Source organism: Balearica regulorum, chromosome 3, assembly GCF_011004875.1.
Source record: "Balearica regulorum gibbericeps isolate bBalReg1 chromosome 3, bBalReg1.pri, whole genome shotgun sequence".
Taxonomy (NCBI): Eukaryota; Metazoa; Chordata; class Aves; order Gruiformes; family Gruidae; genus Balearica; species Balearica regulorum.
In genome coordinates, this window is record NC_046186.1 from 112667441 (window position 1) to 112692965 (window position 25525).

At 43.4% G+C, this 25525-nt stretch overlaps 2 protein-coding genes across 4 annotated transcripts in view; one reads left to right on the plus strand and one right to left on the minus strand.

The window, feature by feature from the left end:
* On the plus strand, window positions 1-18765 carry CST7 (cystatin F). 2 transcript variants are annotated; one of them, XM_075749509.1, is made up of 4 exons: window positions 1-151; window positions 4461-4633; window positions 4951-5067; window positions 18420-18765. In XM_075749509.1, exons 1-4 carry the CDS (start codon window positions 76-78, stop codon window positions 18513-18515), a joined length of 462 nt encoding a protein of 153 aa, XP_075605624.1. In that variant the 5' UTR covers window positions 1-75; the 3' UTR covers window positions 18516-18765. The 2 variants fall into 2 exon arrangements, with proteins under 2 accessions (XP_075605624.1, XP_010302822.1); XM_010304520.2 differs by lacking the exon at window positions 18420-18765 and adding an exon at window positions 5551-5823.
* Window positions 14260-25525, minus strand: part of APMAP (adipocyte plasma membrane associated protein) — a 15797-nt gene continuing 4531 nt past the window's right edge. Inside the window, exons 3-9 of one of the 2 annotated variants that reach the window (XM_075749507.1) lie at window positions 22741-22856; window positions 20881-20973; window positions 18844-18960; window positions 17399-17573; window positions 16806-16940; window positions 16240-16432; window positions 14260-15211 (exon numbers count right to left, since the gene is read on the minus strand). In XM_075749507.1, coding sequence (XP_075605622.1) covers window positions 15002-15211; window positions 16240-16432; window positions 16806-16940; window positions 17399-17573; window positions 18844-18960; window positions 20881-20973; window positions 22741-22856 — 1039 coding nt within the window. In that variant the 3' untranslated portion in view covers window positions 14260-15001. The remainder of the gene's footprint in view (window positions 15212-16239; window positions 16433-16805; window positions 16941-17398; window positions 17574-18843; window positions 18961-20880; window positions 20974-22740; window positions 22857-25525) is intronic. The other variant, XM_075749508.1, reaches the window with a different exon arrangement.

A 25525-nucleotide genomic window follows, 5' to 3' on the forward strand; every position in this document is an offset into this window, starting at 1 on the left:
CAAAGAGGCACATCTTCCCCTGCAGGAAGCAGAGCGGTCACTCCTCTTGTTTGCTCCTCTTCTGAAGTGGTGGAGATGGCAATGAACTTCGCCTGCAGCTTCGCCGCACTTTGCTGTTTAGCACTCTGGAGCTTCACCAGAACTTCAAGTGGTAAGAGTGGAGAGTGATTTCTGTTTTCCTCGTGCTTCAGGTCCCGTGAGTGCTGCTTTCTAATGCACTGGTAAATAACAGCCCTTCTACAACTGCTGCCCATGTTGGCTCAGCACTGCAGGGTTCAGACCGGAGCTGAAAATCCAGCTGCTTAAAAGACTTGCTCCCTTTGTAGCGAACCACGTTATCCAGGGACATCATCTAAGGATTTTAAAGTCAACTTATGGTTTTAACTTATTTGCCAGTGTTTAAACCCTGCGTGACCTTGATTATTAAATCTAAAGACTATGGGTAACAATTTGACTGCTAAGTACAGATGGGCAGTTGAGTGATGATCAGCTGACTTTAATGAAACATTACTCTGTATCGTTTCTTTCCTTGCTGAAGAAGGAAACTCTCTTGATTGTAGCTGGCCTTAAGTCTTTCGAATGGGAGCTGCAGACAGGAGTGTTTTCTCTCTGAAAATCTTAGTTCTACTTCAGTTTTACTTTGGCTTCAAAATACAGAAAGCACTAATTGACTCAGGGATGGCGTTTGGTTAGCCAGCAGCTTTTTGTTTCAGCTGCGGTTTCCTTTGGGGCTTGCAGAGGCATGCAGGAACTCTGCTGCATCTTAAATGTGAAGATAAAGCCTAGCCTTGCTCCTAGTAATGGAGAGGAGGTTTTGAAAGCACGTCATGAAAAAAAAAAAAAGCAACCTGTTGTACTCCGCCTATTTGCTTCACTGCAGACTGGGAGCATCCATAGGATTGCTCTCATACTGCAGGTACAGGGCTCCCAAATTATTCCTCAGTGAGGAAAGCAGAAGAGAGGGCCTCTTAATACAACGGTCAACTCATCTCTGCAAGAACAGCCCTCTCTTGCTTAATAACAGGCAGTTGCCTGTTAACACAGAGCAAGAAAAGAGTCTACCCTACTACTGCCCAAGAGAAGGAGGAGGGCTAGATTTTTTCCCTCTCTTCTCATTTCCAAACTCAGAAGCAAGGATGAGGTCTGAAATACAAATGCTCAGGACATAAGCATCTCCTTGTAGTACAGTAAGAGCTGTTTTCCCAGGTCGTGAGATCACATCCTCCAGGCCTCCGAGTATCGTAGGTGCCTGGCCAAGTCATGCCGTGCCTCTGCTCCCACCCAGGCCTAGATGACAAGTGTTTCACCAGTGCTGGTATGCCTAGAGCCCTGCACTGTTACCTGGGCCATTCTGCTTTGCTCCTGGAGCAGAGCCATCACCTTACACACATTCAATTAAGGTAATGGCCCTGGAGGGCCAAGCTAGGGGAGAGGCTGTCAGGAAAGGTTGCAGTGAAGGAAATCAGAACTACAGGTGCCTCACACCAGAGTTTCTGGGTTTTGGGAATACAGTTGTGCAAACTATTCCAAACAGCAAAAGAGATTTCAGACCAGTGTGTGTGCCATGCAGTGACCACCTTGAACAAGAATCAAAGCACACCAAGAAAAACAAATCCTAGCCTTGAGGAATCTGGGTCACTAGAGGAAAACAGGGGGATAAAGTTCTCCCACAAGGGCTCAGTAGATTTTATACCCACTTTGCTCTGGATGAGTCATTCTCAACACCAAGTTGCAATGGGTGAAGGAGGTAAAATGCCTGGTATCCCTTGCTGAAAGCTGGGGCAAAAATATACTAGCCTAACACCTGCCTACAACACATGGTATATTACCAGCCTGCTACCTGTCTACAACACGTGGTCCAGCTTGCTAGACGGTGAGCCCACCTCTCCAGATGTTGCATTTTGGAGGCCTTGCCATGTGTGATGTTGCTGGATCTACCAGGCACTGGAGTCAGGAACATGGGCATTTTGGACTCTGACTCTTGCTTTGAGTAACACATTTTATAGTTTTCTTCCCATACACACAGTGTGACTTCAGCCAGCCTCACTCGTCCTGCCACCCCATGCCTTGATGTCACCATGACTCAAGAGGTGTTGACAGCTATTAAGCTGCAAAGGGACCTTGTGCTAAGCTTGAAAAAGCCTGCAGTTATCGCCTCCTACTATAAGGGACAGTATCTGCTGGCAACACCCCCACCACTGCCACATCTAACTCTCCAAGAGACATAAAAGCATAGATTCAAGAAGAATCCTTGAGACCAGCCAGAAGAGCCCAAGCCAGTGACCTGCTCTCAGCCTAGCAGCCTGTCTCAGTTGCTAGCTGAGCTCAGGAAAAAGCTGGTTCCTACAAGCTATTGGGTTGGTATTGATGAAGCAGGAAAAAGCACGACATCCCTGACGAAGAGGACAGCTGGCCTTATAGGCAATACTCAAACCAAAGCCCTGCTCTGCCCCAAGCTTCCTTTCTGACTTCAGACAGGTCCTGCATGGCCCTCTAGAATCACCTGTGGGCCCCAGCACCTTAACCCCCAGGCAGAGTTTCTGTTCAGGACAAGAGGACAAACAGATGCTTTGGAAAGTCTTACCCATAAGCTGAGCACTAGATAAGATCTGCTGCCTGAGAAATACCTTCAGTCCTAGTCTGCATGGTAATGAGTTTCTGTGACTCTAGAATCCCACCCTTGCTGCACTGGGAAACTATCATCCCATAGAGAATAGCCTCAGCACCTACAAGTGGATTCTGGGCTGTCAGGTAAAAAAACCCTGCCGGGTTGCCCAGCACTGGCTGCACACCCAGTTCTAACATAGATCGGAGATGAAGGACAGGAAGGCTTGTCACCTCCACACCAGACACAAAGCCACTTGCAGAACAGCTGCTCCTCTCAGCCACATGGCCTGGGTCTCTCAGCTCCCACCTGCAAGAAAACTTGGGGGTCATTAAGGTAGCTGGATTATCAGCCAGGAAGAGATGTGAATTTGGACATCTTTGGGTTGAGGAGGGATGTGGAACTGAGTCTCTCCTTTGCAGGTCAACACTTAATCCCTGAGCAGTGTTACAAGAGGGTGCTGCAATTACTACCTGCAAGGGAGGATGTGATAGTGTAACTAAGATGTACATAAGCAACTTGAAAGGTGAATTTTTGCAGCCTCCTATACCAATGATGGCATGTAATGCTGGGGTGGTTTTTTTAATAGGCTCTGGATCACCCTCTCTCTTCTACTTGGGTTTCTCAGTACCAACTGGCTTAAATACAGTCTACGCTCTGCACTTGGCCGTTAGTGAGAGATCTAGATGTGAGAAAAAAAGCCGGAGGTGACAAAAAGCTTGACTTTCACAGCAAACTTAGCACAAGCTTTGTGTGCACGTGCACACACAGGCTCACTGCCTATAGACACACAGTGTGAACTCCAAGGGCCACCTCCTGCACTGGCAGGTCTTGGTAACAGCAGCGGCTGCACGGCAACTTCCACAAGTTGAGGATTTTTTCCTCATTTGTATTTCAGCAGCGGGAAAATGGAGGGGGAAGTAAGTGTAAAAGGGGAGGAAATAATGACATCAACTGTAAGCTTCAAGCTTCTTTTAAATTATTGAAAAAACAAGCAGCGCATGGGGAAATTAGCTACACAACCAAGTAAGAACATACAGTGATAAGGGCTGTGTGGAAAAAAGTGCTCAAACGTGAAAGCTTGTGGGTTGCCCTCCCACCCCACCCCCTATCTCCATTTCCTACACACCTTGCTCCTCCACTTCATGGCTGTGATAAGATGGTCCTTGTAATTTGGGTCAGGGCTTCACACTGCACTTCAGCACCCAAAGCAGCCCGCTCTGCAGGACAGTGTGGAGCTAGTCCAAGTTCTGCCCCGGGACCTTCCCTGCCCAGCTGGAGAACAGGGACACTCTCTCCTTTATCAGCATGTGGGACGAGGGTATCCTCCCCTCACGTTTATCACCCCCTAAATCCCCCTAAAATAAAAACCTCAAGATGCCATCAAAGGATTAAGGGGAGGGTGGGAAAGACTTATGTCTGCAAGTTAAACTTGGCATGCCAACTAAGAACAGCAGAGCTCTGCCAGCCAGTGTTTGATATCTTATTAAAATTATACTGTACTCTGAGCAACATGACCTAGCTTTATAACTAGATTCAAAGTTGGGCCTGCTATAAGCCGGGAGTTGTACCAGAGATGTTCTAAATAATATTCATGATAAACTGACTTAGAAGAAGCCAGGGTGAGCTCTGCTACCACTTCTAGCAGCATCTTTTTATGTCACTTCATTCCACAGGATTGTTTCACCATTTCAAACATATAAAGGAAAATTGCTTTGTAATGGATGCAAGCAGAGTCCTTCTGAAGCACAAGTGCATTGGACAAGTAAGAAGGTTTAGCACTGGTTCAGAGGCTGAAACTCCCACTGTTTCAGGCACCTGATGTGTTTTGCACTCATGTTTTGTGTTGTTTCAGCTACATATGTACCACCACCTCATTCGACCATGAAGCCTGGCTTCCCTGTCCCAATGAACACAGACAACCCTGGTGTTCGCAAAGCAGCTCGCTTTGGGGTTTACAGATACAACAACAGTTCCAATGACCTCTTTCTGTTTAAGGAATCACAAATAAACAAAGCCATGGTACAGGTAAGAAGACCCCAGACTTCTGGTGGTCCTCCAAACCATTTGCCAATTGATCCTCTACAGAGCACCCAAGACATAGGAGCCCTCATCCTCCTCAGGACTGCTATGCATGCCTAAAGATAAACAGCACATGTCCCTCTATCCCATTCAATTGCTTTGTAGGAGGGCTCTGCCCCCAGCCCCCCCCCTGTAATTCAACACAAAACACTTCAATCCACACCACCACACACAATTCACAGATGTAGCACTTGAGCCCTAGCCAAAATTCTGGCATCTGTTTCCCCTGCCCTTACTTTAAAGGAGGAAACTACTTTCTCTAGATTGTCAGAGGGCTGAAATACATGCTCCATGTGGAAATTGGACGCACAGTGTGTGAGAAGAGGGAGCACTCCAGCCTGGACAGCTGTCACTTCCAGAGGAAAAAAAACCTGCAAAAGGTATGTGTTCAATTCCTTTGGGGTACCCAGTAAGTGCAGGTAATTCTTGGCCACCTCTAGCTCTATAGCCACCTTTAGACCAGCTCTGCCATGTCCCCACAGATGTAGAAGCCTCCTCTGTGCAGAGCCAGCTGGGGTGAGGCAGGGTTATCAGCACAAGCAGCATAGTACCTCTCATGCACCCAGGGCCAGCTCCCATCTGCAAGAAGTTGAACCAGACAGAGCCACCTAGACCGTATTCCTGGGTAACTGAGCGAAAGGGTGCAGAAGTAGAGTAGGTGCTAAATAGAGAGATTTCCTGGGTGGGGGAAATCCTTACACGGGGTTTCCCACTAAGATATGAGTACTTAACAAACAGTACTTTTCCCAGAATAAAGGGGGCAGACAAAAGATGCTGTTCTCTCCTGCCCCATCATGGCCCACAATGCTGAGACCAAGCAGCAGCCACCTGAACTTCATCACCAATTCCCATTTTATTTGCAGATGCTGAGATGTTATTTTGAGGTCTGGATAATGCCTTGGTTACATAAAGCATATGTCCCCATTGCTCTCTGTCACTGACTCATGCTTCCCCATGGGAGCCTGACTTCCAGAGGATCTGCCACCATGAGTTTTTCCTTGCCTGGACTGTTGAGGCCAAAACTGAAGTGGGGAACGGCCGTACAGAATTGCCACAGAGCTTTTCTCTCAAAGCATGTGGTTACTTTTCTCCCTGAGAAAGATGCTCAAGAGTGACAAAAACCTGACTTGACTGAATGTCTTGCTATCCAGCTGTGTAATTGTTTTTCCAAAACTAAACTGCAGATGAGAGCATGTTGTCATTCATTTAGTAGAGAGCCATCCACACTCTGGCTGAATTTCCAAGCAGTGTGAACACACCCAGGAAGCTCTGTTGGTCTTGCTTTATTCTGTGATGAATCTTCACACAGCTATGATGTAAACAAGTCTAAACCACAGCACATGTGACTACAACACTGAGAAAAGCTTTACAACAATGGAATAGTTTGTCTGGGAATACACACATACACACACACAAAAAAATTCTTAAGTTTCCCCAGTGCTAGATAAAAGGTTAGACTGTCAGGAATACATGAGGTAGAGTTGTTCTTTCTTCAAGACAAGAGTATGGATAAGGCTGTCTTGAAACACACCCGCAGCCCATAAATTACACAGTCTCACTAGTGCTTCTACTTCAATAGAAGCTAATCCACACTATGAAAAGGCATCATTGCAAATGCCAAGACAAATAAACCCAATCATATTCCCAAAGCATATTTTTGCTGAGGTTAAACAATGTAGTTTCATTCAGGTTCATATAAGACATTCAATCTCTGGCTGACCACAGGTTATATTCAAACTTAGTAGAACAATGGTCTTCTCTAGGTGGGCATCTACTATTCCTTCAGCCTTCACTCTTCCTGCATGGGTAGATTATTGCTTACACTGGTCTAAGGCCCTTATTTGGAAGGATTTGGGTAACTGCTCCCTTAAACCACCAATAAAGTCTAAGCACATGTTCAGTCATACCCACACCAGCACTTATGAATGGATAGGGGCCTGACCTATGCTATGAAGAATGCTTTCTTTCCACAAACACCCCTTTTCATCTGATAGCTGTTGCCTTTCTGCAGCGACATTGCAGCTCATATTAGCAGTGACATGCACACTTTCAGCCTTTATAACAACCACTCTGTAAAAAAAGGCCAGTGAAGGGCTCCAGGCCAAGATCCAGGGACCTGAAGACAGATGGATCTATTAACAGCACAGCTGACATCTCTGCTCCAAGTAATCCCAAAGCAAACTTTGCAGGCTGGGCAAGTCTCAAGTTCTGCTTCAGAAACATCACTTGTGATGAGTAGGTGGCCCAGCAGCAGTTCAAATTCAGCATCCACTGCCAGAGAGGCAGCTGTGCTGCATCTTCTCTTTGGGGGCAGCAGTCTCTTAGCTGGAAAAAAAAAAAAGAAATGCTCAAAAGAAGCCTCCAGAAGTGCCATGGATAGATGTAGTGTGGTGCTACATTCATCCATCATGTAAGCCATCACTGACAGCCTGGTGCCAAAGACAAGAAAGAAGCAAGCCAACTGTGGTGACTCGATTTGTCCACAAAGCAGGAAAGCCAAGCCACAACTAAGTTTGTGAGAGAGCAAGATGAGCTGCTCTCCAAATCTCAAAGGGGTAACAATGGTTTTAATCCCTCTTCCACTTCAGCTGGGTGCATCACACAATGCCAAGCGCTTCCAGCCAGGCTGTCAGCTCCAGATAGCCTCAGCCCAGAACAGGCCAGACAGATCCACATTTCCTCCTTCAATCAGCAGGACAGCCTGGTGCTCAGTAACAGATGTCATCAGCCTTTCCACATGCCACAGTGGGGGTGAGAAGGCAGAACACAAGGCGCTTAGGTCCGTGCTGGCAGTAAGCACATCACAGAACAGTCTTCCATGTGTGACCCTTCAAGCCCCTGGCATAAAGGGCTTCATCTCAGTCTCCTCACTGAGTTAATTTCCCATTTGTCAAAGAAACAAAAGTTAAAGCCAGGTGAACCTGGCACCACGCAGGCTGACAAACCTTGCTGCTCTCTCAAGGAAAATGCAGCAAGATTTTCTGGACCCCTCTATCCAGGCTTGTTGGAAGCAAGTTTCACCAAAAACTGTTGCCAGCATTTACTGCAACACAGAGGAACTCATTGCAACCAACACAATGGGAAAGGAAACAAGCACTTTCTGAGAAAGACAAATTAGCCTTATGTTTACAGCTGCAGCAAAGTGTTTACTGTAACATTACAGTAAGAAAGGCACACTGGAATAGCAGCATCCATCATCCCTGCCCAGGTAACAGAGTTATCACGAGCACCAGAAAAATGAACAGAGCTAAAGTCAACTGAGCTCTTAGTATCACTCCAGAGCACTTGGATCAGGAAGGATGTGGACAATTAAAGTCCTACGTCAAGGAGGACACTGCTAGGACTGACCCAAGGAATGGGAGCTAAGTACCAGTTAATCACAATGACATGCAGCAGTCAAAAAGCCAACGTGTCTGCTCTCTGCATCTTTGCTAGAATTTACAAAGTTAACTGTTCACCAATTCATTCCAGAGAGTTCATACCTTTGCAGAGCTTGCTGAGGCTCTGACATCTATTCCAGGCTACAAAGGCAATTAAATAAATATTTCTAGTAAAGATTCAGGGCATAAGGAGAGAAAGGAAAGTTGCTCCTGCCAGCCCCAGATGCTGGAGAAAAAAGACCAATCCCAGCAGTTGCATTAAGAGCTTCTGGGACCACCAAAGCTGGTGCTTCAGAGGCATGGTTTCATGCAGGAACGCGACACACAAGCTTCAGATCTCTCTTCTGGTGGAAGCACTGGGCTCAGTGCATGAGTTACTTTCTTGGCTCATCTGTTTATGAGGATCTTTCACCTGTTCCCTAACAGTCTGCCACACAGAGGGACTAGTTGCACACTGAGGAGACCTCCGTGCACATGGTGCTACTCAAACCAAGCTAGCCTCCATTTTACCAGAGCTTCATAGAGCCCAGCGATCCTCAGAGATCTGCATTTGCTAAAAAGCTTTGCTATGCAAATATTTCCTCTCACAATCCTACTTTAAATTGCATAGGAAACAAACGGCCTGTCACCAAAATATAAAGCATTGCTGACTGACGGACTTCCACTTCGCATTCACTTCACATCAGCAGCTCCACATTAAGGACCTGGAAGGCCTTTTTATACCAGTTGTACCCAATTTCACAACCTGACTTGCAGGACCCACTGACAGCTGGGGGAGTCACACATGCAGCTGCACAGAACCAAGACAAGGTTTAACTGGCAGCAGTTAGTTTCCTCCTTGCTGGCTGGGAGGAAAAAACTTGTATATGGCTAATTAAAAATCACTTACTGCTAAATTTTTCAGTCCTTACCTCAAACAGAGCAGCAAAAAGAGCTGCCCCATGTGCTGCTTCTTTTACAGCATTCTGGTTTCTAAGCAAGCTAGATGAGAAACTCCAAGTGTCAGCATCATCAGATCTCTGTTGTGATCACTGAGCAGACAGACCCAGAAGCCAGGAGGTCATTTTCTCGTCTGCAAAAGTTACTGCCACAAAGCAGACTCGGATTTAAAGGAATAGGATTTATGCCAAGGTTTTGCAATCACTTTCATCAGCTGTTTACACTGACATACCAACCTTTGCATAACCGTGTTGGGGCATACATGAGTTACCTTCCAGCAGCTCTGCTACAGAAGTTTGCTCCAGAAAAGGGACAGGGCAGTTAGCTGTGGAATAACATTTTGAATAGCTTCAGCAAAATCTTCTTGATACTTGTGCCCTGCAGAAACATCTGTTCCACCAAGGCAAAACAAAACATATCTTTAAAAAGCACAGCTGTGGTGTACTCCAGCTCAGTTCCTTTTCCTTAGGCTGCTTTACTGTAGAGCTTTAGGCTAAAGCAAAGATTTCCCCAAGCCCTTCAGGAGACCAGGCACTGTTCTCCAATTCCACATCCCGTAGTCTGTCCAAAAAGAAGCTTGGGTTAAGATGCAAGAAGGACCCTCAGGCTCTTCCAGGAGTTGTGCAGAGAGGGTTTCCTCCCTTCTTAGGGAGCCACAGCCCCTTTCTCCTGCTACCAAAAAGCAATCTTGCCCTGACAAGATCTTTGGATACTGCTGTAAATGCTCCTGCTTCTTCCAGCGTGGGTGATGTGTCCGCACTAGAGAAGAGCCAGCCTTGGAGCTGCAAAGGTGCCATGTTCCTGCACTGATACCATCAAGTGAGAAGACAGAACTCATTTTTTCCAAGCCTGACTTGTTCCAGCTTTCCCCATTGCTCAAGGCAGATTTGTCACCATCCATCTAAAACTGTAACGTGCCATTGACTCGTACTTCTGTGGAAGCAGAACAAGCCCATAAAAGCGGTTTTCACAGGAGCACCAAGAGGAGTTTATGCCAGTTTGTTTGTTCCACAGGCATTTTAATGCATTACTCTTGGAGGATTGCATTTGAGGAACCATCAGGGATTAAACACACCTGAGCTTCTATGAAAATACTGTTCATAAGCACCCCTTATGCTTCGTAATGAGAGCTGTGTGTCGGTCAACCTGTTTCATTTGGGTTCTACAGCAGACCACCCCACTTCTGCACACACAGGATGGACTGTCAGGATCCAGGACAGCACCAGAAATAGGAGCCAACATCATCTGAGCTCAGGAAAGGCACTCCTTTCAGCCTCTGCAGACTGTGGGTCTTCCTGGACTGGAGGTATGCAGGCCCTGCATTCAGATACACATCACAAGATCCTTAACTGCACAATGACACCTCTACCTGGTACTGCAGTTCCACCCTGGTCCCCCACCAATGTTGCAACCATCATGACAATAATTGGCCTCCTTTCAATTTTAGTGGCCATGGAGGCATTGGGAGTGGGATGTGGAAATAGGTCAGACACCTCTCTCACCAGGAAGCATCAAGCATAATGACTTTCTCCTAGACCTTGGTCCCTCACATGCCACCATCCCAGTCTGCTTCAGGTTGAGCTCCAACTTGCAGGGCCATGCACAGCACTGAAAAACCTTGCAGATAAGTTTCAAGTCACTATCAAAACACAGGAGACGATCAAATCACCTCCTTCTGAGGAAAAGACTGACCCATATTTACGTCCATAAAGCTCCAGCTAAAATGAAATGTTAAGGTTCTTGTGCCAAACAAAATACCAGTGGCCTGGTTAAGCAGCCTGTCACCATGCAAAGTTTGTTGCTTAGAATGATATTAAGTTGTGCCACCTACCACAGTTTACATTTGGTGCTTTATAGACTTCAGTGGTCTTTATTTTATTTTATTTTTTTACGGGAACTGCCGACTGACTGGACCTATACCCAGTGAACTCTCTCTATTTGTAGAGGTTAGACAAGCTTTATTCATTCTGAGAAATTAAATTGAGAAGAACTGCACACTCTGTCCAAAGGCTTAACCTTTAGACAAACTCATTTAGACTGACAGCTATTCAGATACTTTCCAACAAAGCACAGACAAGAACAATAAAAAATTTATGTTGCCCAGGGCGGACACAACAGGCAGGTCAAGACATCAGAAACTATGAAGACTTTAATGGGCACAAATTCCTCCTTGCATCTGAACCCTACTCCCAGAATTCACCTCCTGCCCTCAGTGCAGAGCCCTGCCTTTTGTCTGCCTGCAGTTGTTTCCAATGTGGCTGTAGCTAGAGGCCCACTCTGCACAGCTGGAGAGGTCTGGCCAGCAAGAACCCATACAACAAGCCAGAAAGGAGCAGTACTGACTGAACTCCTACGAGACCAGTACAGGTTAGGGGTTGACCTGCTGGGAAGCAGCACTGCAGAGAAGGACCTGGGGTCCTGGTGGACAACAAGTTATCCATGAGCCAACACTGTATCCTCGTGGCCAAGAAGGCCAATGGTATCCTGGGATGCATTAAGAAGAGCGTGGCCAGCAGGTTGAGGGAGATTATCCTCCCCCTCTACTCTGCCCTGGTGAGGCCACAACTGGAGTTCTGTGTCCAGTTCAAGACAGACAAGGAACTACTGGAGAGAGTCCAGCAAAGGGCTACAAAGATTGTAAGGGGACTGGAGCATCTCTCGTATGAGAAGAGGCTGAGAACGCTGGGTCTGTTTAGCCTGGAAGAAGAGAAGACTGAGAGGGGATCTTATCAATGCTTATAAATATATAAAGGGTGGATGTCAAGAGGATGGGGCCAGACCCTTTTCAGTGGTGCCCAAGGACAGGACAAGAGGCAATGGGCACAAACTCGAACACAACAAGATCCATCTGAATATGGTGGAAAACTTCTTTACTGTGAGGGTGACAGAGCAGTGAAACAGGCTGCCCAGATGTGTAGTGGAGTCTCCTTCTCTGGAGATATTCAAAACCCACCTGAACACGATCCTCTGCAACCTGCTCTAGGTGATTCTGCTTTAGCAGGGGTGTTAGACTAGATGATCTCCAGAGGTCCCTTCCAACCCCTACCAATCTGTGATTCTGTGAGACACCAGGGCCAAAAAAGACCCCAAGTGCCCAAGGCATCAGCTCAGCTTCCTCTGTACTACAGTACTACCCTTCACTTGCTGGATTTTATAGGCAAGTTGCTCCCCATAGGAAGACTCTTGTGCAGACAGCTCCAATATCTTCATGGTGTCCGACCTCCTTTCCTAACTGTGGCACTTGGCAGAACAACCCTCACTGCTACCACAGCGTTAAGAGAAGAGCTCAGAAGGCAACAGGCCCAGTCAATAAGGGCATTAGCTATCTTCAGGTTAGGGGAAGCTGCTTCTGGGCTTTGGTTCTGCCATGATATACCATTATATACCATATATATCTGCCACATAACCATTTCTAGTCTTCTTGCACCTGTCCCTGAGATACCCGGACACTGCCTGACAGTTTGGACTAGATCATTCAAAAGTGACACCAAAGTCACACTCTTAATCTTATATTTGGCCCTCTCTTTTCCCCTTCCCCAAGAAAAGCAAGTTATTCATATGACCTCTGGGTCTGCTATACTTGCTACAGAGCTCAGAGAGAATTAAAAAAGACTCAAGAACTTTTTGGTGGGACCACGGGATCATCAGTGTACTAAGTTAGTATCCAAAAGTAGCCAGGAAGAAGTGAGGGGGTGGAAAAGTAGAAAAAGGATCAGAACGAAAAATCTCCCAAAGAGAGAACTCTTCATGCATCTTATCCCTCTCTCTTCAGCATCAGCAGCACTACAACTTATTTTCCTTCTCACTTTGTAACTTCAGAGACAGTGTCTTAAGAGGGAATTAGTCACACAATCACCATCACATTTGGCATGCCAAAACAGCCAAGATCTACTTCACTACAAAAGACAGCACAAATTATTCAGTTAGATACTTTGGCAAATGAATCACTAGAGGTAACTATGCAACAACAGGCAAAGCTGTGCTTGCCCCGAGGCTACCAAAGCACCAGCATGAAACAAGACCCACAGACTTTTTTTTGCCACCCTAATTTAAGATCCTATCAAGTTGAATTTTCATATCCCACCAGAATGGGACAAATAGCTGCAAGGGCTGGCAGAGCAATGCTAACCAGCTACAGTTTAAACAGCCTGCCCTGTGATGGGTTTTCCCAGAAAGCGACACTGCAAGCGTGTCCAATTCTCAGCCCTTCTTCAGAGTTCCCGCAGCAACAATCTGTTGTGCATGTCCTCCCCTCCTCCCCCAAGGCAAGTCACCCCTCTCCAGCCTTTCAAACTTATCACAGTATCACCCCATCTCTGTCCACAAACTATTAAGACGGAGCTCAGCTGGACAAAAGGCCAGAGCCTACAGCAACTTATCTACTAGGCTTCTTTTGCCTCTTACTGAGCTCCCTCCCAAATCCAGTCAAGAAAAAGGGCTTGCAGCCCCTGGCCTGTATAGGAACAGGTCAGCCTGACCTAGCAACCATCAGCTACTTGCCACAGCACTCCTGCGGCCTGGTAGTACCACAGAACAAGGTCACAGAAGCACTGACATAAAGGAATCACTTTCATTTGCATACCCCTCCATTAATAAAGACAAGCACAGAAGGCCAGTGAAAACAGATGACATTTTTAACATCACCTTCCCCTTCTCTGGTGCTTTTCATGATATATCAAGCAAATCTTGATTATTTCCTTCTCAAAGGTGAGGTAATTGAGCAATAGCGTAAGTTTATGTTTGACTATCACCCAGTGGCAGAAAAAGACAGAGCAGCCAAGTCTCCAATCCCAAAGCACAAATCAATCCACTAAATCACACAGCTGCTGAAGTCCTTCAAGATGCACAACCTCTTATTTAAAATGTAAGAGCACAACCTTTCCTTTGTAGTAGTTGACAGAAAAGCATTCTCTGGATTTACCAAGCAGAGTATCTGTTAACAGCAGAAGTAAACCATTTCCTCTGGAGGTACCAGAAAGCACTCATGAGCTACTACCGCATTCTGAGATTTTCCACCAAAGTCTTCTTCATCCACTGTTACTACATTTTACAGGGACCCTTTCAGTTCACGTCCATCTTCAGACACCAACATTCTCCAAAATCTTTACCAGTTCTCCATAAAAAGCATGCTGAAGAGGATTCCTGCAGCTGGCCCTCTTCCCTCCCACATCTTCTCAGGAATGGCCACCTACATAGTGAACAGGAGACTTAAAGGATCTGGTAAATATGGAGCAAATACTACAAGTGACCCTGTTTAAATTCACTGGAACTAGTCTTTAATAACATAGAAAATGCAACTTTCATTCATCATCTGACTACAATGGTATAAAGAAACACAGGAATCCACAGATAATGATCAAATTTGATTCTGCATGTTGATTAACAGGTAATTGTAGCATCTGATGTTGATTACACAGGCTGGAATTGAAGAAACCCAGATGGTATAACTAGATTTCTAGGCATGTTCTGGATGTTGCTGCCTCTACCACAGCACCATGGTATTACAGTAGAACGTGCACTGTAATCACGCCTAAACAGGAGGCTCTAAAACAGAAATAAACACATGCAAGAGATCCTCTTCAATCCAAATCATACACAATTAAATTCCATATATCACAAACCCTTCCAGTGTAAGAAGACATACAGTTGCATTAAAGGTGACAGATGATGTCTGTTTAAGATGACTCCAAACAGGGCCTGAGCATGGAAAAGCAATGGATTTTCTTTAAGGACCACATGACTGTATGAAGATTGTCCACCATACTCCTCAGATATTAATAATTATGCACGCCAACTCCAAAGCAAGAGCAGTCAAACCAAGGAAGAGGACAGGTACAGCAAGCTGTACATTTTCCTATGGCAACACAACAGTGCTACTGCATGTTAACCGACTGTCTTTCACTTTTTGTCCTTGGTGACACACTGCCTCAAGCACATGCTTCCTTCATACCTCTGGAGTATTATAGGACAGTGGCACTTTATCATGGATGGACACTTAAACATGCTGAAGATTAAGTCTGCAAATAAACGGAGACTGGAAGGAGCCCAGGTAAAGATATCCATTGTGCTCATGTGCCTCGCTAACGTAAGCTACCGTCACTCCATTAGGATCATGAAAGCTTCTTCTGTAGGATCCCGTCTCACTAAGTTCAACAACAAGGCTATATTTGGGCACAAACTTTGTCACGGTTTCCTGACTCAGCAACTAAAAAGAAAAGAAAAAAAAGAAAATTAACAACAAAAGATTTTGTTCTCCACAATTGGATCTCAGACACTTACACAGTCAAAGACCATTCCACACTCCTTGGAAGAAGCAGCTAAGAACATAAGTACATGTTTTGAGTAAAGAGGCACCTGAAAAGCCAACTTTAAAATAAATAAATGAGACCAGCAGTAGCATACTCTACACTAGCGCTAGGCTGAAAGGATGTCCATGCAGGAGACATCAGCCTGTTCTGGTGCAGTTGATGCCAAGCAGCAGACATCATGCTCTGCTCCCCATATCATCAGTTTGTTAAGGCTCCTGCACTGCACCAGGAGAGACAACAGGTTTTACAGGGACAGCACAGAGTTTGTTTAGCTGAAATGGCACTTCCATCCTAAGCACTGCTTGTTGATTTTTATTTTTTGGGGGGGAAGAAGTATTTTCAAGTCTTTGTATTAGTTAAAAAGTACCATGCCATTTCTTTAGCATCAGATATCCCTTACAAAATACATTATTCTTGCTCATCCTCATCCTAAAGGGGAGTGTGATATAACAACAGGCATACTGAGTCAGAACAAAGCGTCACCTAGCAGCATACATAGCATACGCTGTCTCTGAGGATGCCTAGTGTAGTGATGAGAACAGGTCAGACTTCCCAAATCTCTCCGGACACCTGCCAATAAGTAGTTTAGGCACTTCGGGTACAAAGGTTAAGCCTTCACCTATCCAAGTGTAGATCCTATATTGCTGCAAGGGTAGGGCAGAGATAGTCTCTTTTTCTTTCCCGAGATCAAGATGGAAGGCAACTTAAGAGATGTGCACCTGGTACTCAGAGAAGCAAATGTTAGTTTTATTACCTATGAACTTATAAGGACTGTTCTACCTGGGGACAACCAGGACACTTTTAACAACGGCACTAAAAAGATTTTAAAAATCTTCCTGTGAAAAGGAAGAAAAAGGACAAACAAACATTTATCACTTCCATTCCTATACTAAAGGTGATTTCTAAAAAAATTTTTTTTTTTTACCTTAAATATCATCCTTTTAATCCATGGTTTTTCAGACAAGAAATCCAACAAAGAAAATCCAGGATTGGGCCGGACAGCTGACATAGCTACCCAATATCCTCCAGAGCTGCTTAACCTGATATTATCTGGAAGACCAGGCATATTCTCAACAAACATATCTGCTCCACCTTTCATCAGGCCAGACACATAGTACCTGAAATTTATAGATAGTAGGATTAGGACATCTTATATCAGACAGTCTAAGTAAAAAATAAAAGTCCCCGAAGGAATTAACTTCAAAAAAATAGGGGTTTTTTCCTTATTTTGGTACAGGGAAATACAGCACAGCCACATTCCTTTTCCAAGAACAATCAGCTTACTCCACTATGCTCAAGGAGCCCATGATGGAAAGATTATGCAGTCCAGATGTTTACAGTGAAAGAAAAAATTAAGTACAGAGGAAAGCCACCTTCTTTGCCATTGACAACAAGGCATGAATAGAGTGCAGGGTTTCTTCTGTCATTCAACTCATTTATTTAAAAAAAATCTCTAAACAGAGAGTAGTAATAATTTCAGCAAATTCATACCTCCTGATTCTAGCCATGGTTGTCTCCTGCACCAGGACAAAATCTTCTGCAGGAGAGAGCTGGACACCATTGGGAAACCTCAGCCCCACCATTAAGACTTTCACTTCTTTTGTTACTGTGTCATATTCAAGCAGGCTAAAAAGAAAGCATTATATATGGTTTTGAGTGAAGACAAATATTTATTCACCTTGGTTACATTCTCCAGGCATTCTATCTTCTCTCACATACACTTCAGCTCAGTTAAAAAGGCAGAAGAGCCAGAAAGCATTTGTTGATGAACACAGGAGAAATAATAAGCCACTTGGGATTAACAGCATTCATGAAGGATTTTGGCTGAATCTAATGCATGGAACATCTTTTTTAAAAGGGAAGGTGTAAGCAAGACCTCTTGAAGGAAAAAGAGGAATCTCATTCATTTTGCTGCAGGTCTCATTAGCAACATCCACACATTCTCTCACCCTCTCCTGAGCAGTGCAATGTTTGCACCAGGTGGTTTATAAAGAGAAAAAAGCTTGAATACCAAGGAAAGGGTGAAGTCCATTCCTACAGCTGAGCTTACAATAAGTTAAATGCCTTGGGGAAGAGATACTTGCCGCCCATCATCTGTGCCTTCCATAATCAAGAATAAGTAGTCCCGTCTTTGCCATTTGCTACTGGAGTCAGTGAAATAGATTTTCCTCCCATCCTGGGTCACTGTCAGATCATTCACAAATGACAACTTCTGACCTTCAATTAGTGTTTTGGTTGACACAAGCATTTTTGTTTCACCTGGTTACAAAAAGAAGAAGAAAAAAGAAGACACACAAGACAAGTTTTATGTCCTGCCTTGGAAATGAGTTAAATACTAACACAAAATTAGCAGGCACTTCACATTTTTTCCATTCGTGCCTCTGTTAAGTAATAAGGTTTTGGGTTGTAATGGAACAACTCAACACTGAATGTGAATGACCAGGAGAAAATACCCATCAGAAAAACTGAAACAGTAGATTGTGTTCCCCATTGATAAGTGCCAGACTTTTCACATTTCTGAAGCTCGTATGAAACCAAGTGCAAACTCAGGTCCCAACCTTGTAGAAGGATGCAGGCAAGCCAATCACTACTCCCTCTTTCCCCAGAAATCCACAGAAACAGAGAGTAGTACTTTCTAAACATTAAAACATCGGCAGGTTCACTAAATTGCTCTGGCACATATTAGCAGGTATATTATTAAAGTCAGATCTCTAAAAATTAGCAAAATCTATAGAAGTCATCTTTGGGCTTGTTTGCTTGCTTGTTTTTGTCATGAATGAGCTAAACCAGCAGCTGTCTGCCATTAAAAGGGGAGACCTTGAGCATACCCTCCCAGAGCCACACAGTCTGAGCCCTTTGGTTACATCTCACCTAGGATTCAGCTAGACTCCCTCTCCCCACCTGAAGCCAATTTGGAGATGTAAACTGTCAGAAAATCAACCCTACATGAAAGCAACTACTGCTTTCTGACAGCACAGCTCCTAAAACTGAGATCTGGCTCAGGGACATACAAGAAAGGGCATGATGCAACAGTGCTTTTCTCAGCAGGAACAAGCCACCTGATCTTCAGCTGCACCAAAATACATCTTTCTTCACTTTTTATAGATGGGGGTTACAGAAAAGTTAAGAGCTCTTCACTACTACACAGCAAGATCAAGGCAGAAACAAAAGTACAGCAAACATGACAAAAAGTTTATGTAACAGCAATATATTTTTTCCCCTTTATGAAAACTGAAACAGCTACACAGAGCTTTATTCATGGATTATCAGGTACAAATTTTGACAACCAAAAGCATATGTCACCAGAAGATAAGCCACTGGTAGCTCCGATCCAGACAGACAGACATAGAGAGGAAGTGATTGCTACAAGAAAATAAATATCACTTTCTTGCATGGCATATTTCATCCAGACAGCTCCAAGCCACTTTACAAAGGCAGCAGGCATTGTTTTGTCTGCAGTGTCTGGCAAAATTGCAGAAGCAGCCCAGAATTGTCAGTGGAAGAGAACTTCTGAACAGAAAAGTCATACCTGTACCAGGATTAACTTCATAGAGTCCATAATAAGCATCTGCCACAAAAAGGGTGTTATTTGGCCCCACTCTGATGCCAAGTGGTCTCCCACATGTTGGCTCATCTTCACGGGTTCCTTAGGAAACAATTTTAAAATGGTTTTCCAAATAGAAATAAATACAAGGCATTCAGGCTACCTATATAGGTCAAACTGTAGCTTAACAAAACTCTACAGCCAGCACCACACACATTCACTGAAGAAATTATTCTTACTTCCTAGGTGTGAGTGAAATGGATATCCCAATGTTTTCATCAGTCTAGAGATAATTATGTAATTTGCCAGGCTGGCAGCTAGCTAACAGCTGCCCTGCGTAGGGCTGAATATCAGAAAATTGGATTTAACTAAACACTTCTCCGAAAACTGCAGGTTTTCCTCTTTTAAATTAAAAAAAAAAAAAAATCACGCACACTTTGGAACTTTCTTTTTCTGGAAAGGTCCAATGCTGTCACGAAACAGCTGGTTTCTCAAGACACAGACACTGAAGACTTCTATATGAGGAGGAAGGGGAATACTGCAAATCTGCAAAGTTTGTCTACTTGAGTCCTGAAGAACTAAGAACTTCAGAACATCTGTAGTTTGAAAGTCTAGCAAGAGAAACTTCTGGAAAAGGTAGTCAGCTACAGCCTTTCCACTTCCCTCCCCAACTCAAGGAGGGCAAGATGGAAATCTAGACTCCCCACTACCTCTTTGGCCCCAAACAAATAGGGCAGCACCATCTTCCCACCTCTCCCAAGCTGTACAAATCCAATGGAAATGAGCAGTGGAAAGGTGATTCTTCATATCCATCCCAACCTATGCTCACACCTAAGCAGCAGCTGGAAGTCCAGCTTCCTATCAACTGGCAGCAGATTGTCAGTGCCAAGGCTGACAATCCACATAAAATTATATACCTAAAATGATGAACATATCAATGTGAGCTACATAAGACAACAGTTCCTGCCCATAATTTCTGTCTAAACTGGCAACCAGCTCAGGGCTGCAGAACCTCATGCAAGCTTCTACATTGTTTCCTCAAACAAAACCACCCACCACCCCAACAAACACCAGCCAGGCTTCTCAGACTGCCCAGGCAGTACTGAGATGGGCAACATGAAGCTTCCCCACAGAAACGGTTCTATTAATAAACAAGCCACTACCAGTTTTTCTCACTCAGTTCCAGAAATCTCATTAAATTAAGCAAATAAGTGGTTCAGAAAGAGGTGTGGAATTCAACAAGAAATAACTGCAATTTAGCAGTGAGAAAACAGAAATATCATGACCAATGGAAGATCTCTGCTAAAGCAGGTGCAGCCACAACCTCCCACTGTAGTTAGAGGAAAGGAAATTAGTAAATAAAATGCAAGGCAAAATTCTGTAGATGGGGAAGGTGATACTTATTTTCAAAAATCTCTAAATAAGTTTATCTTTTCCACTCACACATTATCTCACGAGTTCATTCACTCACACTTGTTTAGGAGTCCTCAGTTTTTATGGGGTGGCCCTTCACCTCAGAATCATGCTGACTTCAGCTTCCATAAAAATTAGGCCAGGTTGCTGCCCATTTTTATCTTGTTTAAGATACGTGCTTTTTCTAGATGGACTAAGAGGAAAAGGAATGTTATTTGTGATGCACTTCAACCTTGTCTTCCTCCCAGTGTTAATACGCAGGATCTTCTACTGACAAGTCATCCATGCTGCAGCCTCACAAGAGTGCAGGCCTTGTAGCCATGACACCAAAACCCCACATGCCTAAATTCTACTGCTGGGAACAGTGTCCTTTGTTATCAAGAGCATCCATTCCCATTCTTTTGACCCTTTGTTCTGCTGTTCCTTCCAGTGCTATGTAGATATTCCACTCACACTTCATTCGTACAAATATATTAATATTTCTGATACAAATCTCTACAGAGGAAGATATGCACTTGCATAAGCAATACAGACAGAACACCAGTTTGATCAACACGAGCCCTGACCCAGATGTTTTGAGGTACGCTGTGTTCAGGAGCTGTCACTCACCACAAGGACCATGGCCAATTCTGGCTATTGTTTGTATTTCCCCATCTTCAATTTTGATAATCTTTCCATCAGCTGTCCCAGTAAATAGCACATCTGCAAAAACAACTGATGTGATTAGCTTGATCACAGAACTATTGTGGCAAACATCTTTCTACAGGATCCTTCTACTACATGAAGTAGAATTCAGGTTTAAGATAAAGTAAAGCAACAGTCATCTTCAGTCACAGCAAAAGAATAAAGAAAGAAGAGGAAAGATGAAGGTAAATAAAAGTATTTGGTTGGATTTCTTCCAACTCAAAAAGAAGAGGAAGGATTTAAGCCGTAGGCGTTATGAATATGGGATATGAAGCTTTTCACCCATAAGTGATCCAAATCCTTGGTTAAAGATGAACGTAACAACTTAATGGCTAGTCATTGGATTGATCCCTCTGGGCAAATTTCTACACCATAAAATGCAATCAGGCACTGCATCCATCTTGCCACTTTTCAACGAGAGACTGACTAGATAAAACGTCTTATTCTGATAGAGTCCACATAGGCTGCTGGACACCTGGCAATGCCCATATTGTATCGGTTCTGAAGAAGAATTGCAAAAACCATAGCAACTGAACAACCACCCAAATCAAAAGCACTGCCAAATTACTGTATTCATGCCAAGCCACGTGACAGCATAAGACAGATTCACTGAATACAAACAACACACAAACTTTTCCATGCAACCAAAATAAATAAAAGACCACTGGATTAGTAGAGCCCATTGCCTGGGCTTTTCCATCTCCAATTTAACTGAAGTTTTAAGTTTGCTAATTACGCTTTTAAACAGGGAATGACTTCAACATTTATTCATACAAAACTTATTCCCAGACAGGTTGACTATTTCACCCACAGGTCAGTTGTCCCTTGCAGGAAAGTTTCCTTAAAGAGTTTCCAATGAGATTGACAAAACTAGGTATCAGAAAAGAATCAGTGATTTCAGGTAATCACTTTAGCACATTGTTAACAGGTATAGGTAGAAAAAGCATAAACTGAGGAAGGAATTTACAGTAGTTTTGTGGTGAGTAAAATATTTTTTTAAATTATTATTAGCAAATATAGCAGAAGGAATATAAATGATATGGCTGCTGAGCACCTCTTGTACTGAAGGATGTTTCAGTAAGGGCCTTGCTTGCAACTCCGACACCCTTTCCTTTTTCCATTAAAACAGTCAAGGACTTATGTCAGGAGTAATTTCTAGCCCTACCCCCTTCAGGAGGCACAGGGAACAACTCCTGCACAAAGCTGGTTTCCTACTAAGAGGGTGTCTTGCCATTACAAGTCTAGTCACCTCATTAAGAAACTGCTCAGAGGTGGCATGGGTTTGTAATTTGGGGAGAACACACATACCACAAGAGAGAATAGGATGGCACCTGTATGTGCATGCAACAGCACTAAAACGTAAGTATGCTATTTATCAATTTGAGATTTTTTTCTGTCATATAAGCAAAAATTAACACCACAAAACTCAGCTCCCTCAGAGGCAAGGAGCATTAAAAGACTAGGTAGTACCCCATAAGTATTACTTCCCAGTTAAGAGCTAGCCAAATGAAAAATAGGACCACTTCCTCCAAACATAAGTAGCCCCTGACTACACTGCTTTCAGTCCTGGAAGACAGGGATTTTTAACCTGGCAGCAAGATTTATTTTATTCTGGGAAAAGAGGAGAAAAGCAGTATATAGCAGCCAGGTTATTTTTTTAAAACCTGTATATTCAAAATAACTTCCAGAATTTGTTGTTTAAGAGCTATATTGCTGAACAAATCCTTATCAATAGAGCAACATTTAAAAGACCCTTCTTTAAAAGCTTATTTTGTCAGTGCTTACCTCCAATATTGACAATGGACTCTGGTCCGACCAGTTGATTTTCCCATAACCGCTCAGCTTTTCGTAACTTGATGTTGGGCTCAAGCACACCCGTCAGGAGGGGAGGTTCCTTCAAACTGCAAGACAGAACACAGACCTCATGATCCTTTCTGCAAATCTGCAGACACTCTTGAGCAAAATATTGGATCATTTTTTTGCCTAGTTTGCCAACTCCTGCAAGCCTGACCTATGCTTCACATGTAGCATATTTCAAAAAAGCAAACACAGCTGACAGGCTGAAAAATTGACTCTTGTTCATCAAAGATCATAATTTTCTGGTTCTTTTGATCAGAAAAGTTGTGGTTATGTGTTCCTAAGACGTATCTGGAAATCTATACAGCTTCAAGTCCAACAACACGTTCCCAGTTTATCTATCTTACACAAAGGCAAAGGATTTCTGCATTGCCACAACAGAAAAGAATAACTGCTTTCTTACTCAGCTGAATGAGTTGTTTGTATCAGAATATTTTTCCTAAGCAGATATATGCAAATTCCTAAGCAAAAAGGATTTAAAATTTCAAAGCCTGGCATTTTACAATACACTGAGATCCGACACTGTATAGCATTTTGATCACAGAGAGAAAAAAAAAAATTAATTACTAATTAGCATACAAGTAGGGGAAAAAAGCGTTCCAGTAGTTTGAGCATTAGGACACACAGACTTTTGTACCATAGTGAAAGATACATTCTCGTTCGTGACTTGAATGCATACCCGTAGAGAAAGACCAACTAAAAGGAGTAAGTTGCATGTAAACTTAAAGGGTATTGAACTGAAATCTCAAAATGACAAAGTCCAATCTTGCAAGCCCTTATTCACAGAAATAGCCAGGTTCAAGCCAACCGGAGTTCCAACCAACTACAGAGATACAGAGAAGGAATGTAGTTAAGATGCCTACGCAGCTTCAACTTAAATACCAGGCTCAAAAGTACTGTGCTTCAAAACTAGCCTTAACTGTGCTGACAACCTTTAATATGTTTTGGTCTCTGGTTCTTAAAAACACAGACATAAGCCACCTCAGCCTCCATGAGTTAAGGATTTCAAGTTATTACTAAAAGCTGCATACATGCCCAGGGTGGTAAGCTCATTAAGTGTTCATTCACAAGAGTATGCTAAAGCTCCCTAGGCCAAGTTTTGAAAGATTTTTTTTTTTAATGACTCCTTATATGACCATAAGCAAATGCCTTCCACCTGTAGAATCTTAAAAAGACAAGGTTTGACTCCAAAACTTGCCCAGGTTCACAGGATCCAGCACCTATTTGTCACTGACCACATTGCAACTCTGCTGCTCATATGGTAAAAAGCATTACAATTTCTAGACCTTCAGTGAGTGGGTGAAAAAAAAAGTCAACTGAAATCACAAATTATAAAAGCCATGACAATTGAGGAAAACCGGTTCACAACACAAACAATTCAGAAGGAGGGAAAAATACATACTTTTATCATCTGGGTACAAACAGCAAACTTTCCTTTAAGTATGTATTACTGCAGTGGCAAAGCCAACTGAATTACTGGCTCCTGTCCACAGAAGCTTTACAGCAGAGTTGTCTTCACAATGCTAACACAAATTCATTTTCCATCCCTTCTTCCAAGCATTAGAGAGTTTCAGATGAGGATAACAGGCTTCAGATAAGGAACTCATTTGCTGGGAACTCTGGACAGTTGTGTTTGCAAGCAGAAAATCCTCCCTGGGATCAATATTATCCAAAACAGGCTCATAGATAAAGAACTTGAAATAAACCAGAGTTGCAGGAATTTCACATGGGAGTTTCACAGATCTCATCTGGTTTTTTTCTCCCCCCCTCTTATTCTTAGTGGCTTACAGGAATAACATCACTGTTGGCAAACAAGATTTCTATGTGTTCTTTCACTGAAGGAATTGATTCAGACAGCATCTACCTCCTTGAGCTTTTTCAAAACATTTCATAAACATCATACAGAATTATCCTGGCTATTGTACAGACTGGAACCACTTCTGGCAGTGAAGCTAAGAAGCTAATTAAGAATGTACAGCAATATAAGCCAGTGATTTGGGCATGAAAAATAGCTCTCCTGGTCTTATAAAAAGGACTTAAAAGTAAGAAATGTAAGCATGCACAATACTGTTACCCTGGACCAGAATTAGACCAGGACTATATAGCAGGAAAAGCATTATACACATGCCTTATTGGCTTTCAGAATTACTGTTCAGTTGCAATGTATTTCAGGGAATTGCGTTGTGTTAAACCCAACCACAGTAGAAAGCTTTTCATTATGATTTGCAATGAGGCAGCCTATGTCTAACAGTCTATTGGCAAGGCTTGTAACTGCTACCCTTACCACATTAACAGTTTCTTTCAACTCTGGAGATATTTACAGTGTCATTGTTCCTTTTCATTAAGGAATTATTGAGTTGAGCATAAATATTTATCAGACCAAGCATTTTCACTTACTGCAAAATGCCAGGAGCACTAAACAACCTGACTCCACCCTGTGCTAGCAGTAAAAGTGTTTCACGTACGACTTCTCCAAACACAGGTCACATCTTCTCACATAGTTGATTTACTGTGACACTACACATTTGATACAGACCTTGATTCAGATGTTTATGAATTCAGACAGGGCAGAATTCACCTAGCTGCATTGCTTTATGAGATCTGCATTTAAATATAACACCACCATATGGTTCCACTGGTACAAAGCACCAAATCAACCAACCAATTCAATTTCCATCCTCAGATAAACAGTCTCTCTTTGACAGAACAATAA

Excerpts from the sequence above, each read along its gene's own strand:
- CST7 (XM_075749509.1), top strand. The coding sequence starts at position 76 with ATGGCAATGAACTTCGCCTGCAGCTTCGCCGCACTTTGCTGTTTAGCA. Across the intron at positions 152-4,460 it reads CTTCACCAGAACTTCAAGTG|CTACATATGTACCACCACCT; the intron begins GTAAGAGTGGAG and ends GTGTTGTTTCAG. Across the intron at positions 5,068-18,419 it reads GGAAAAAAAACCTGCAAAAG|ATGGGGGTTACAGAAAAGTT; the intron begins GTATGTGTTCAA and ends CACTTTTTATAG.